Genomic DNA, 13,505 nt, shown 5'->3' with positions numbered 1-13,505 from the left:
TTTATTGGTTTTTTGATTTCACCAAAAATGAAAAAAATATAGTAATAAATATATACTCCAAAACTGTCTCATTCCTAAACAGAAAAATAAGGTATGAATACAACACTATTGATTGTTTGCACAATAGATGGGATTAGTATCATCTAATAGTGCAGTAAAGAAAAAGAGATAAAAAACAAATGCATACTAAACAAAAAACAAATACAATTTTGCCTTTTGATAAGTTACAGAAAATTGATGATTGCATTGTTCTTTGACATAATAGCAATATATGTCCATATAAATCAACTAAAGCATCAGAGGACCAAAACCATCGGTCTACGCCAGGGGGAGGGGCCCCCTATTAGGTTGTACAGGTCAAAGGTGCACAAATTGTGCTTGGCCTTGGGGCGTTTCGGCTGGAGAGTGGAACGCCTTCATCTGGGCCTCAGGTTTGGAGATCTCTGTATAATAGCAAGAGAGAAAAAAGAAAAAGAAATAAAGTAAAAAAACCGGAGATGGAAGGTTTTTTTTTATATAAGGACTAGAGTTGGGTATCATACTCTTTTTTAAAAAAAGGGAACGCAAAAATGCTGGCTTGATTGATTTAACATTAAAAAAGGGAATATAGATCTATTAGTATAAACCAAATCAGTAAGAATCTGATTTGTATATAATACTGGAGCTGCTGCAGGACCAACCTGTGGGTGTGTTCACCGGACTCCACCGCAGTGGGGAGAGTTCCAGTTTTATTCTGAAAAGCTGTAAGTCACTTGAAGGTGTGGTACCACTTGTAGATGCATCTACATGTGGAAGGTCGAGCGTCCTACTGTAATCAGGACGAAAAAACACATACCAGGCGTGAAACTCTAGGAGACAGGAAAAAGAAAGAGAGACAAAGGAGGAATGTCAAAATCCCCATTACATGTCCTCTACTTCTTATGGAACCCTGTGATCTTGCTTGATAAAAGGCGCAATACCGTTAGTGAAAAATAGGCAGGTAAACAAGCATAATACCTAGTGTGCCTCTTGAAATGGCGCAGGCCCTGGTACTGTTCCAGGGTCCGGATGAACTGGTGAGGTGCCGAATACAGTAGGCTGTCTACAATGCCTGATGGCGGAAGGTAGCTATCAAGAAAGGGGAAAGCGAAAACCCAGAGTCAATACAAGAAAGTAAACAGAGGCGTTGGGCAGCCTACTGTTAAATCAGTGTGTCGAGCTGATAGCGTGAGATAAATGGGAACGATTACCTGGAAGAAGGTTAACGGAGACAGATAGCAAATATTGTCTTCGGTATGGCCGGAGCTAATCCTGGTCACTCGGTGGAGCTGTTCCCCGAGGTTTATATACTGCGCATGCGTGGGAGATTAGTGAGAGCAGGTACCACGCATGCGTCTCGCGTCAGAGGCTCCCGTAGTCATGGTAACGAACTGGTACGTACAAGATGCCGGAAAGGTGTTGTGTGCGGATGAAGACACACAAAAAGACATGCTGAGCAATTACTTAACAGAAGAAGAGTTTATAAGTGCTGTAAACATATAAGGAAACGAGGTATGCTAACCTGGGAACTGGGGGTGTCCAGGTCCGTACGGATGCACTGTGTACATCATAACGGCACATAATGTGAAGCCATGTATCGCTAGACATGTCAGTGATGTAATAGCAAGAAAGATGGAACTAAAAAGATGGATGGTCTGTAAGTCCTGTGAGTTGACAAGACACCCTGCTCTATACTAACTGCGTATCTAGAGGGCGTGGTCAAGACCCGAGAGGGGACCGCATAGGTCTCTATTTTAGTCCCAGGTTACTTTAGCTTCATTGAGGCCAAGTGTCAGAGTCTGGAGTTTGAAAATCCACCAAGCTTCCTTGTGTTTAAGAGCATTCTTGACATTAGTGTTACTCTCCAGCTTGTCGATGACCCACCAGGTCATATCATCAGGGTTGTGACATCGCTCCAAAAAGTGTGAGACCAGGGGGGCATTTTGTGTTTTACACCGAATGCGTGAACGGTGTTCATTTATCCGTTTGTTCACTGGTCTTTGTGTCTGACCCACGTATCTTAGGCCACAAGGGCACTCAATCAGATATATTGCATTGATGGTTTTACAATTGGAAAAGTGTCTCAGTGTCCAAACTTTATTATCAATCTTGAACGTTTTGACTTTCTTAGTAAATTTGCACGCTACACATTGGCCGCATGGGTGATGACCCGAAAGGTCCCTCAAGTTCCAAAGGGTTGTCCTTGACGTTTTCTTTAAACGGGCATGTGTTAGGTGGTCCTTAAGGTTCTTGGCACGTTTAAGTGCCATTCTTGGTGGTGTTTCATCCGGCAGACTCAACTGTATTATTGGCCAGAATTTTTTGATGATTTGGTGGATTTTTGTGGTATTCTGACCAAAAGTAGTTACACATGTTAGTCTGTCTTTTTCGATGCTTCTATCCTTGGGAGCAAGGAGGCTTTCACGAGGAGTGTATAGTGCTCTTTTCTTGGTATTTCTTACAAGTTTCTTCGGGTAACCTCTTGCTCTTAATCTCTGCTCGAGGTCCGCTGCATGTTCTTTGAACTGCTCTGTTTCTGTACAGTTACGTCGAACCCTTAGAAATTGCCCATATGGTAAGTTGTTCCGTAAGTTGCTGTGGTGGTTACTATTGTAATGTAATAACGTATTACGGTCAGTTTCTTTCCTGAATAGATTACAAGAGAGTCTGTTCTCCTTAACTTCTATTCTTAGATCAAGGAAGTTAATATTTTCATGACTGTAGTTCATGGTAAATTGAATTTCTTTAGTTCGAAGGTTCAACCATTTATGAAATTCATCGAGTGTTGACATTGTTCCATGCCAGATGAAGATGATGTCATCTATGTACCTGAACCAGTTGGAAATGTGGCTTAGGTATGGGTTCTGCGGTGTAAACACATATTTTTCTTCGTAGCTTGCCATGAAGATAACTGCCAAACTCGGAGCAAAAGCAGCTCCCATGGCTGTTCCATTGATCTGTAAAAAGTAATCATCATTGAATGTAAAGTAGTTCTTTGTCAAGGCCAGTTCCAGAAGTTCAACAATAAAATTGACTGGGACCCGTTTGTCTGTCAAATGGTGAGTGAGGTGGTCCCTGATACATTCTATCGCAGCTTCCTGCTGGATATTCGAATAGAGGGCTGCAATATCCATGGTGACCAATAGATCTGTAGGTTGGTTAAAGGGGAGGTTCTCAAATTTATTGATAGTGACCATCGTGTCCCTTAAATATGTTCTTGTCAGCTGGCTCAGTGGTTTGAGAAAATGATCTATGAATTTACAGATTGGTTCCAAAATAGAGCCACACCCGGAGACGATAGGTCTGCCTGGGGGATTTATGGCATTCTTATGGATTTTGGGGAGGGCATAAAAAGCTGGAACTCTGCCCTCTGATGTATTTAGGTACTTTTCTTCTCTTCTTTGTCTGTGATCCAGTCTTGTTCCAAAGCAAAGCTGGTTATTTCTTGAATGGTGTTTTTAATATCCAATGTGGGGTCTTTTTTTAATTCTTTTGTAGTTAGTGACATCATTCAGCAATGTCAGTACCATTAGTTTGTATTGGCTGGTGCTTTGGACAACAATCCCACCTCCTTTGTCAGCACTCTTTATAGTAATTTCAGTGTTGTTCTCAAGTTCTTTGAGCGCCCTCCGTTCTGCATTAGACAGATTATGCCGTATTGATGAGGGCCCAGTAGCCAAAGACACGCAAATCAAAGGCGCACTTATCAATGCTAGATCGATCACAGCCCATGCACTAGACATTGCTGACCTGATCACAACTCAAGAGCTTGACTTCATTGCCATATCTGAGACATGGTTACATTCAGCCTCTGGCCCCACTCTATTGCTTGCTATATCTCCAGACTATAGCATTACGCGATGCGATCACAACACCACCCAATCTAGAGGGGGTGGAGTTGCCTTTATCCATAAGAACTCGCTTGGCCTTAGAGCGGTACCTAATGTCAATATGAAGTCGGCAGAACTAATTTCAGCCAAACTTCCTTTAACACCCAACCAAACAGCCACCATACACCTTATCTATAGACCACCCGGCCCACCCTCTTCATTTGCGGATGACATTTCCACCTTACTACTTGACAAAACCAAAACTAACTCACAAATCATTCTCCTAGGAGACCTAAACTTGGGATTCTGTGACCCTAATGACCCTGCCGCCACTGACTTGGATAATACTCTAACTGAACTCGGATTCGCTCAGCATGTCTTTGAACCTACCCACATCAAAGGCAGGAGACTTGATTGGCTAGCCGACTCTAATTGCAATATTAATGTCATATCCAATTCACTGTGCCTTTGGTCTGATCACCATATTATCACCTTTACTATTGAATCAGCCGCACCAGCCGCACCCCCTCTTCCACTTTGGCTCCGGCCATACACACTAGAAATAAAAAAGATATAACTAAAGAGAAACTGCTCCCTCTCTTACTCTCCTCCCTAAACAAGGTCACATATTCTTGCTCTAATCCCACAATCTTAGCTGATACCTACAATCAAGCAATGCTCTCAGCCTTAAACTCCATTGCCCCTATTAAACTGAGGAAGCCTAAACAGCACGAGCACCTTAACTCCTGGTTTACACCGCAGCTAAGAGTGCTCCGTAAAACTAAACGTTGCGCGGAAAACCGTTGGAGAAGCCACCAATCAGATGTCCACAAGGATGACCATATCCTAGCCACCGTCAATTATAAAGAAGCCATATACCATGCCAAAAAAGAGTCCTTCAACACTCGCATCACGCAAGCAGACTCAAATACTAGAGAACTCTTCAAGATCCTAAAGGAACTGGAATCTCCTGCCACACCACCTGACACGTGTATCAAAGATAGCAATTGGTGCGCTAATATCCAGTCTGCCCTACTGAATAAAATCGCCTCCCTCCAATCTAAAATTATAGATAAACAAATGGACTGAAGTCGGAAAACCGCCAGCATACCCCTATCACGACTCTCCCTCCAGCAGCACCTAATATAAAACCGTTTGCATTCTCTCCACTCTACATTGCTGAAGTGGAAGTCATCATCAATAGAATTAAATCATCAAACTGCCAAGGCGATTCTTGCCCTGCCTCCATCATCTACGAGTCGGCCCATGACCTTGCCCCCTTCATAACGGCATTTGTAAACTCCTCTTTCAAAACAGGTATTGTTCCAGACAATCTTAAGGATGCATGGGTGATCCCTCTGCTAAAAAAAAAACCTTCTTTAGACCCGAATATATCAACAAATTACAGGCCTATTACAACTGTCCCGTTCATGTTCAAAATTCTGGATCGCGCGGCCTACCTGCAGATTCAAGACTACTTAGAACTCAACAACCTCCTGGGACTAAGACAATCTGGCTTCCGCCCCAGGCATGGGACAGAAACGGCCCTGTTCGATTTGAAAACTCAAATCAAAGTCTTGAAAGACAAGGGGAAACTGGCCTTGCCTCTACTCCTTGACTTGTGTGCGCCCATCGATCGGTGTCCGGTCAAATGGTCGACAGAAAAATGGTCGACAGGACAATAGGTCGACACAATTTGGTCGACAGGTCAAATGGTCGAATTTATTTTTATTTATATATACATTTTTTAGGTTTTCGTTTAGGGAAAAAAAAGGGGGTTTTAGCAAAAAGAAAATTGTGAAAACAAACAAAAAAAAAAATTCGACCAGTTGACCTGTCAACTTTTTGGTGTCAACCAATTGTCCAGTCGACCATTTATTTTCGACCATATGACCTAGAACCCTTCGATCTTGTCAATCACAAAATCCTGTGTCAGCACCTTCACTACGCTGCCCACTTTTCTCATTCAGCCACTGCTTGGATCAACTCCTTTCTCAGCAATAGACACATGAGGGTTTTCTCCCCCTCAGCGGCTGCGGACCCAGCCCCAATCCACTGTGGGGTCCCTCAAGGCTCGTGTGTGTCACCCACACTCTACAATGTGTTCACCAAACCGCTCTTTGATGTCCTTGATTATCTGGGTGTTTCGTACACTAATTATGCTGATGGCACCCAGATACTCATCCCCATCACAGGTGATCACATTGCAGATACTAAGGCACTAAACGAAATATACTTGGTAATCCGGGCTTGGATGGCCCAACATGAACTTTGTCTCAATGACGATAAGACAGAGCTCCTCATCTTGGGCTCCGCTAAACGGCTTAATAAACTAGATCACCTGTATCAGTCCTTCACCATTGATGGCAATGTCATTAAGGTGTCCAAGGATACCAAAACCTTGGGCATCTATCTTGACTCCACCTTATCCCTGTCAAGACAAACTAATGCCGTTAAATCAGCGTCGGCATATACCTGCAAACTCATTGCAGCCTGCAAACCTTTTCTAACCACGCCTAACAGCATCATCCTTGCTAGAACGCTTGTAATGTCTAAGATCGACTACTGCAGTGCCCTCTACCTGGGGACCAGCCAGTCCAACCTGAACAAACTACAAATTACCAAGAATAACACCATTAGAGCGGGGTTAAATATCCCAAGAAACCAACACATATCTGATACAAGGACCAATTTGCACGGGCTCCCTGTCAAACAAAGAATCGCACTGAAAACACCTGCCCTTACCCATAAATGCCTGACTAACAAGGCCCCCCCATACCTCTCCAACCGCCTCTCATTGCATACTTCTTCTTGACCGCAAAGAACGGCCCAGCTACACTGCCTATCTGTGCCAAGATTCAAACTCCAAAAAGCTGGAGGCTCAAGTTTCCCTGTTCTGGCCACTAAGCTTTGGAACTCACTTCTATCCGATATCAGGACTGAGCCTTCTTTCAATTCCTTCAAATTAAAAACCAAATCGTGGCTTCTCGCTCATATCTGAGGGAGCCTCCGCCTTGAAAATCACCTCGAACAATCTGCCTTCTGCCTATTTTTGCCTCGCCTAATTATGCTCATATGATAACCACTTACTGTGACTTTGTACCTTTATTGTATGGCGCGCGTTACAAATAAACAAATAAATAAATTGCTCAAATATTGGGTATTATGTCACTATACAAGATGTTACTAGACAGCAGGCACTCAGAACCTGTCATCCATTTTGAAGTGGGACTCAGTTGCCCAATGGAAACTGAGTAAGATAATGCCATTGTTAGATGACATTCAAATATACCTGTAGTTCAATCCCTCCCACAGCAGCCATGCTGGTATTGGACTCATCCTGTAGAAGATTAATCTAAATGTGTATATTTTCTCAGCTGCCCACCTTTGTTCAACCAATGCTCTTTTACCCCATGTTTATTTGAGGAAATGTTCAGACAAAAACAGTATTTCACAGTGGCCAGCTGAGTCTGTATAAACAAAATGCTTCATTTTATGGTTTAATCAACTCCTGCAATGTTTGCACATATCAAAACTCTTCCTAAATATGTAGCTAACCACTGCTCATCTTTTCCCCTTCCCCACCCAGGTTAGACTACCTTTGTACATCATGATGTATGTGATGTATGATTATTTTTAATATAATGGGATTTATTGAGTTTAGACCTAGCTTTGGGAAGCAATAGAGATCTTTACCAATCATAAGGAGAACATCACTAAGGGAAGCAGAGATACAAGGGAGCCGGGCGCTAACAACCAGGCCAGGGGAGAGCGGACAATTTGGTAACAAAGGGTCTACAAGCAACCAGGGGAGGAAACAGCAGGGAGCAGAACATCCAGTCTCAGGTTAGGTGGGGAGTGGAGGGTGTGTAAAACTAGGTGTTAGGGAGGAGTCATTCCTAGAAAAGGAGGGTCTTGAAATCCTTCCTAACACGTAGAAGTGAGGGGATGAGTTGCATGTTGACAGGGAGGAGGTTCCAGAGTCTTGGGAGTAGAGGCAAAAGGCAGAGTTCAAGTCTGCACGTCCCAACCTTTAATGCACACAATTTAAAGATTATACAATATGATCAGCAGCCTTTCCTTCAGTAAAAGCCATGAAGATCACTTTGCATTCGCAAATTGGGATTGGAATCAACAATTGGGTAGAGTAGTCATGCCCACATGAAGCCATGTCTTCATCAATAAACATGAACCAGATAACAGGTACTTAAACCTGACACACAGGAGGATTACATACAATAAACGTTGTCCCCATCATGATCCTGCAAAGGACCTCAGAGACTTCCACCCAACCCACATCGACACGACCCAAGACACCTTGCGTAGTGGTGTCCATACAACTCAAAGTTTAAGGACAACTTCTTAACAACATCTTTCTTATGCTAGACAAGCAAGCATCTACAATACCCAAGAAAGATGTGTGGGACACTAATAACCCAAGAATTCTACGTGACTCTTTGATTCTCACTAGGAGGATGGGACCTAAAGGAGAGAGGAACAGATGACCACGGTTCCACAAAGAACACTTTTTCATTTTGGTGTTTCAATATTCTGTCCAGTAACCTTAGCTATCCAAAAACCCTTCATTCTGTCTTGTTTCATAAACACTCTTGAAAAGTATAACTTGGCTATTGTCTCTCTTGATGCCTCTGCCTGTGACACATTATGGGCTTAATATCCTCCCTTCTTCTTTTCCTCAGAGCCTATTAAGTCTCCTCCTCTGTTGCCCCCACGCAATCTTGTTCCTGGTGATGTAAAGGAGCCAATCCATGAAGGTGTGGGTATGTCCGATGCCTTTATCACATGTCTTCCAGATACGCTGCAGCAGAGACTACAAAACATGGATACCAGCAAGTGAGCTTTTGGTGTACTTACTTCTGCTGACTTATCAGTTAACGGGTGTTTGTTTTGAATCTGTTGTACATATTTAATGTAGACTCAAATAATAATGCCAGTATTGTAAATGTAAGACTACGTTCCTGTAGATGGTTTGGTGAGTGAGTGACAAAGAGGATGAGAAATGGATGGTTGGATTGGTGAGTGACTGTTTACTGCATGAATTGGTGCTCGAGTGAGTAATACAGTGATAGTTGCATGAATGGACTTGTAAATGAGAGTGAGTGAGATAGTGAGTGTTGGATTCATTGTTGAGTGAGAACGAGTTGTTATAAATTGCATTATTTAGTTATATTTTAAAGAGCTCGCAATCCAAGGAAGTCACAATATATCTGGAATATCTCTATTGCATTTGACAGGGATGCATTTCACAAACGTGCATTGACATCCATTGGCTTTGACATTTTATGTTTTCTTGCACAGTTGGAAATATACAGAACATCAATTGAACTGTTCAGATTGCATTTTAGGGTTAACCTGTTTTCAGTGCTAGCCACAAAATGTATATATGTTCAAACAACCTTTTTCTTTAAATGTTCATCCGTGAAGAAAGCACACAAGTCGAAGAACTATGCAAATGCACCATTTCTAACTAGTCCTGTTTATAACTAGTTGGTCAAAGCAAATCCTCCATGATCTGCCATAATGAAGTCTCGGAGCCCTGTTATCAGTTATTCTTTGCTTTATTATGAAAATAACATAAGAGAAGGATAGTGGGAAACCTAAAGGTGTCTCCGTGGCTAAACTCTGGGGATCTGTCATCCAGGTGACCAGGACACGGTCATCGCTATTGGATCTAGTTCCTGGGGGTTGACTAGTAAGGGAGTATCACTTGGATGGGGGGTCCTCTGGGAGTGGGAGTGTGACACCTAGGGGTAAAACGCAGTATCCCCCTTATTTCAAAACCTTTTCCCCATCCTACCAAGTAGGATATTCAAACCCCCCCCTTTTCCAACACAAACACCTTTGCACAACACACAAACGAACAGACTAACACCAGAGCCGTTTACCTGACATGTCCCCATACAAGGGTCAGGCAATTGATCAGAATCACACACACCTGACGGGCCTTTCCCTTCCCCACAGTGATAAAAGGTGGAGCAAGAGAGCACAGTATAAGCAAGGCAGACCACATGACGAACCAGCTATTCAGACCCGGCAGTTCAAGAGGAGGACAGAAGTGGCAAACATCGAGAGGCTGACGAGGGGAGACACGACCTCGCCCTTTTCAATGAAACCCTGTGAAGCCTCTGCAGAAGGAATTGTAAGACCGAGCACAATAGCCCAAGTGTGTTGCAGCAGATGTCAACAGTACACGCAGCGTATCAACGCTAATAAGCCAGAGCAAGGGAGATTCCTACTACTGTGGTAACGGCCTTGACTCCAGCTACAAGAAAATCCAAGCGGTTCATCACAGCCGTTGAGTCAAAGGGAGAACCGATAAGAACTGGGCAGTGGTGAATGAAAGTCCCAAAGTGGCAAAGTGAGCGCAGTTCAAAGAACTGTAATATTGAAAAGGGGAGACCAGCTGCAGAAGGGGACTGGCACCACGTGGTTGGGTGCTGCTCCGAGAAACTCTGGTTGATCCCCATCTTAGTAAAACTACAGATACCAGAAGGCCATAGGAGAGCCACCAAGATAGATCAAAGTGGTCATACAGGAGGTCAAGCAAAATCCCTGTACAGTCGAAAGCCTTTGACCTAAGGTACTATAAAGAAAGCAAGGGAAGTGAATCCCGCCACATGAGAAAGCAAGGGAAGTGAATCCCATAAACATTCGAAGTAAATGTGAAGGTGAAGTTGGCAAGAGGAACCCGGAAGATGGATGCTGACAAGAAGGTGACAAAGTCTAAAGTCCCAAGAAACAGTGTGTTGACAAAGGTGAACCCGGCCGAGGGATGTCCACTAGATCTGTTTAAAAAGACATTAAGATTTGTAAGTGAAGGAAAAGCCACAGTGAACCCAGCGGAGGGAGGCTGAAAGCAAAGAGGGGTCTGCGCCCGGAAGAGGGGGACCCAGGGGTGAATCCATCACCCGAGAAATACGTCCAACGGAACTTAGTGTTAGTTTGTTGTTTTTCTTGATAAACCTATCAGGCCTTCGGGACCAGGAAACCACAACCACCAAAGGCCTTGATATTGATAGGAGCTGTTTTAGGATACAAGCTCAGAAGAGGGAGATCCAGGGGGTGAAAAGCTATCACCCAACACCACGAGAAAGAACAGTCAGCACCCGGAAGAGGGGGACCCAGGGGTAAAGAATCCTCACCCGAAGTAAAACCAGGAAACAAACTTTCATTTTTGTTGAAGGAACTTTTGTTTTGTTATTGAATACATCAGGCCCTCGAATGTAAGAGACTTTCAAGAGAAATGAGACTTGCCATCGACGGACCAGATAGCTGCAAGTGGAATGGAACTTTCGGGCCGTGCTTGAAAGCTCAAGCGTGCACTGTACCAGCTGAAACGGAACTGTCGTCTCATGCTGGGGAAGCCCAAGAGTGTACTGTGCTCCAAGATCCTACCCTACCCCGTACTCAAAACGTGGGGAAGGGAGACACAGGTTACCACTTCTTTCTTTTCTTGAAAACCATCCCACGCCCTTTTTATATTTGTTGTAAGGTTTAGCAATAGGTTTCTTAGTATATGCCCTTTTTAATTGACACAACACCACTAGGACGGCCTTATTTTCATTTGATGGTCGACGCTTGCTCCCATCTTAGATTTAGGTTAAGGTTAGGCATTTTTTCAAGCTGCATACAATTTAATAAACACCCTTGAACTGTGATCACCTGTGTCTGTCTTTACTGCTGCCATCATGAGTTCCTTGGCATGGTGTCAGGAGTGGGATATGATTCAACTGATAAAAATTGAAAACCCATGCTAATAATTGTGGTACCACCCGAAGGGGAAAATAGAATAGTTGATATCCTAGACCAGGGGTCTCCAACCTTTACGTTAGCTAGAGCTACTTGTAGTGGAGGTCAACAGTGGAGAGCTACTAGCGGGCGATATTGGGGTGGGGATATTTATAAACCTCTGAATTTTTACCAATATTTTTTTACCCCAATTATTTCCTCTCTATAAACAGATGAAATAACATATGCCTTCACAATTACATTAAGAACTTCAAAAACCTCTTTGTTGCATTATTATTTATCAGTAGCTGTCTCAAAAAGACAGATATTTGTTGGACTACCACACAAATATCCTGTAATGTTTGTGCTCTTCCTTTGCATTTTATACAGGCTTTCTACATGCTAGGCACACTATTGTTTTCCAAATGTGCATTTCACACTTCCATAAAGAAAAAAAAGTAATTTCCAAATTGAAAACTGTTGCTTGCGTTCACTAGTTTTCGTTGAAATGTTTTATTTGTCAGACACCACACATACTCTGGTTTTTGTGTGCCCCTCTGTGTTTTAGCACAGGTTATATTTATAAAGATGTTATATGCTTGTCAAACTGGTTAATCACAAATAAATGCTTCTGTTTTGCTGACAGCAGTTTTTAGGAAATGAAACTGTGGGTTAATGGGTGCCAACTTTTGATTTTCACTACAGGGGCAGAAATATCCCCACCTCTGTCCTGAATATAAGCAAGCAAGCAGACCAACCCATACCCTGGCCAAAAACATTTTATAGCACTTTTTCTATGCTTCCAGTGCTATGCGGACAACACTCAGCTCATTTTCAGGCTATCCTCAGCCACCTCTTCTCCCTCCCTCATCTCTGACTGCCTGTCCGCCACCCAGGAGTGGTGTGCCGCCAATGATCTCTGGCTTAATGCCAGTAAGACTGAGATTCTCGTCATTGAAACACCTGCTGCCTCCTTTCCTGTCACTCTCTGGCTGGCCTCCCTTGGCCCTCATCCTGCTCCAACCTGTGAGGCTAAAAACCTCAGGTCATCTTCGACTCCACACTCTACGTCTCTCCTCACATCTCTGACATCTCTAAGAAGTCACACTACCAGCTGCACCTCCTCAGAGGCATTCTTCCTTTCCTCTCCTTCCTCCAGAAGGTCACTGTCTCCAGAGCTCTGGTTCTCTCTATGCTGGGCTATTGCAACAGCCCCTTTCTAAATCTGCCTGTTTCTACTCTGCGCCCCCTGTAACTCATCCAGAACAGGACTGCGAGACCTGTCCTTGGCCTCAAGCCCAGGGATCGTATCCCTACAGGACTGAAATCTCTGCACTGGCTCCCAGTGGCTGCGAGGATTAAGTTCAAAACCCCCTGTATTGTCCACAAGGCATTCTGGGGCCTGCGGCCTCAATACCTTCAGCTCTCTCTTCCAAAATATCTTCCTTCTCGAGCTCTTCGCTCATCCGCCTCCAACTCCCTCAGGGTCCGTCGCTTCTCCAAGCAATGAGTTGGTTTGTTTGTTTGTTTGTTTATTGTTTTTCTAGAGCGTGCCGCACGAAAAGGCATCCAGGTGCTATATAAGACAGCTTTAAGAATATGCAATCAATGGTACAGTAACAACAGCCATTATTACAGAGTCGACCGTTATAAATAATATGCAGAACAAGTGAAAAAACAGACATATCGATGCAATGCATAATTTACTAGGCGTGAGCCGGTTCAGAAGGGCAAGGTGGGACCGGACAGCCTAGTAAGTTACTTGTGGGCAGTCAGAAAGTGCATTTAGAGTGCACTGTCCTTGGAAAAGATCAGTTTTCTGGTGTTGGACCTGAAGCTCTGAAGGTTAGAGTCGATGCGCAGGGTAAGGGGGAGGGCATTCCATGCCTGGGCTGCTTGCACTGGGAA

At 43.6% G+C, this 13,505-nt stretch overlaps 1 protein-coding gene across 7 annotated transcripts in view; it reads left to right on the top strand.

The window, feature by feature from the left end:
• INPP5D (inositol polyphosphate-5-phosphatase D) overlaps positions 1-13,505 on the top strand; it is a 1,036,816-nt gene that overhangs the window by 447,081 nt on the left and 576,230 nt on the right. For all 7 annotated transcript variants that reach the window (XM_069617886.1, XM_069617890.1, XM_069617887.1 and 4 more), the window contains one exon: positions 8,549-8,702. In XM_069617886.1, coding sequence (XP_069473987.1) covers positions 8,549-8,702 — 154 coding nt within the window. The remainder of the gene's footprint in view (positions 1-8,548; positions 8,703-13,505) is intronic.

This window comes from Ambystoma mexicanum, chromosome 10 (assembly GCF_040938575.1).
Source record: "Ambystoma mexicanum isolate Mex_15411 chromosome 10, UKY_AmexF1_1, whole genome shotgun sequence".
NCBI classification, from domain to species: domain Eukaryota; kingdom Metazoa; phylum Chordata; class Amphibia; order Caudata; family Ambystomatidae; genus Ambystoma; species Ambystoma mexicanum.
Note: the sequence above shows the minus strand (reverse complement) of the source record. Positions and strands in the feature narration are given on the sequence as shown.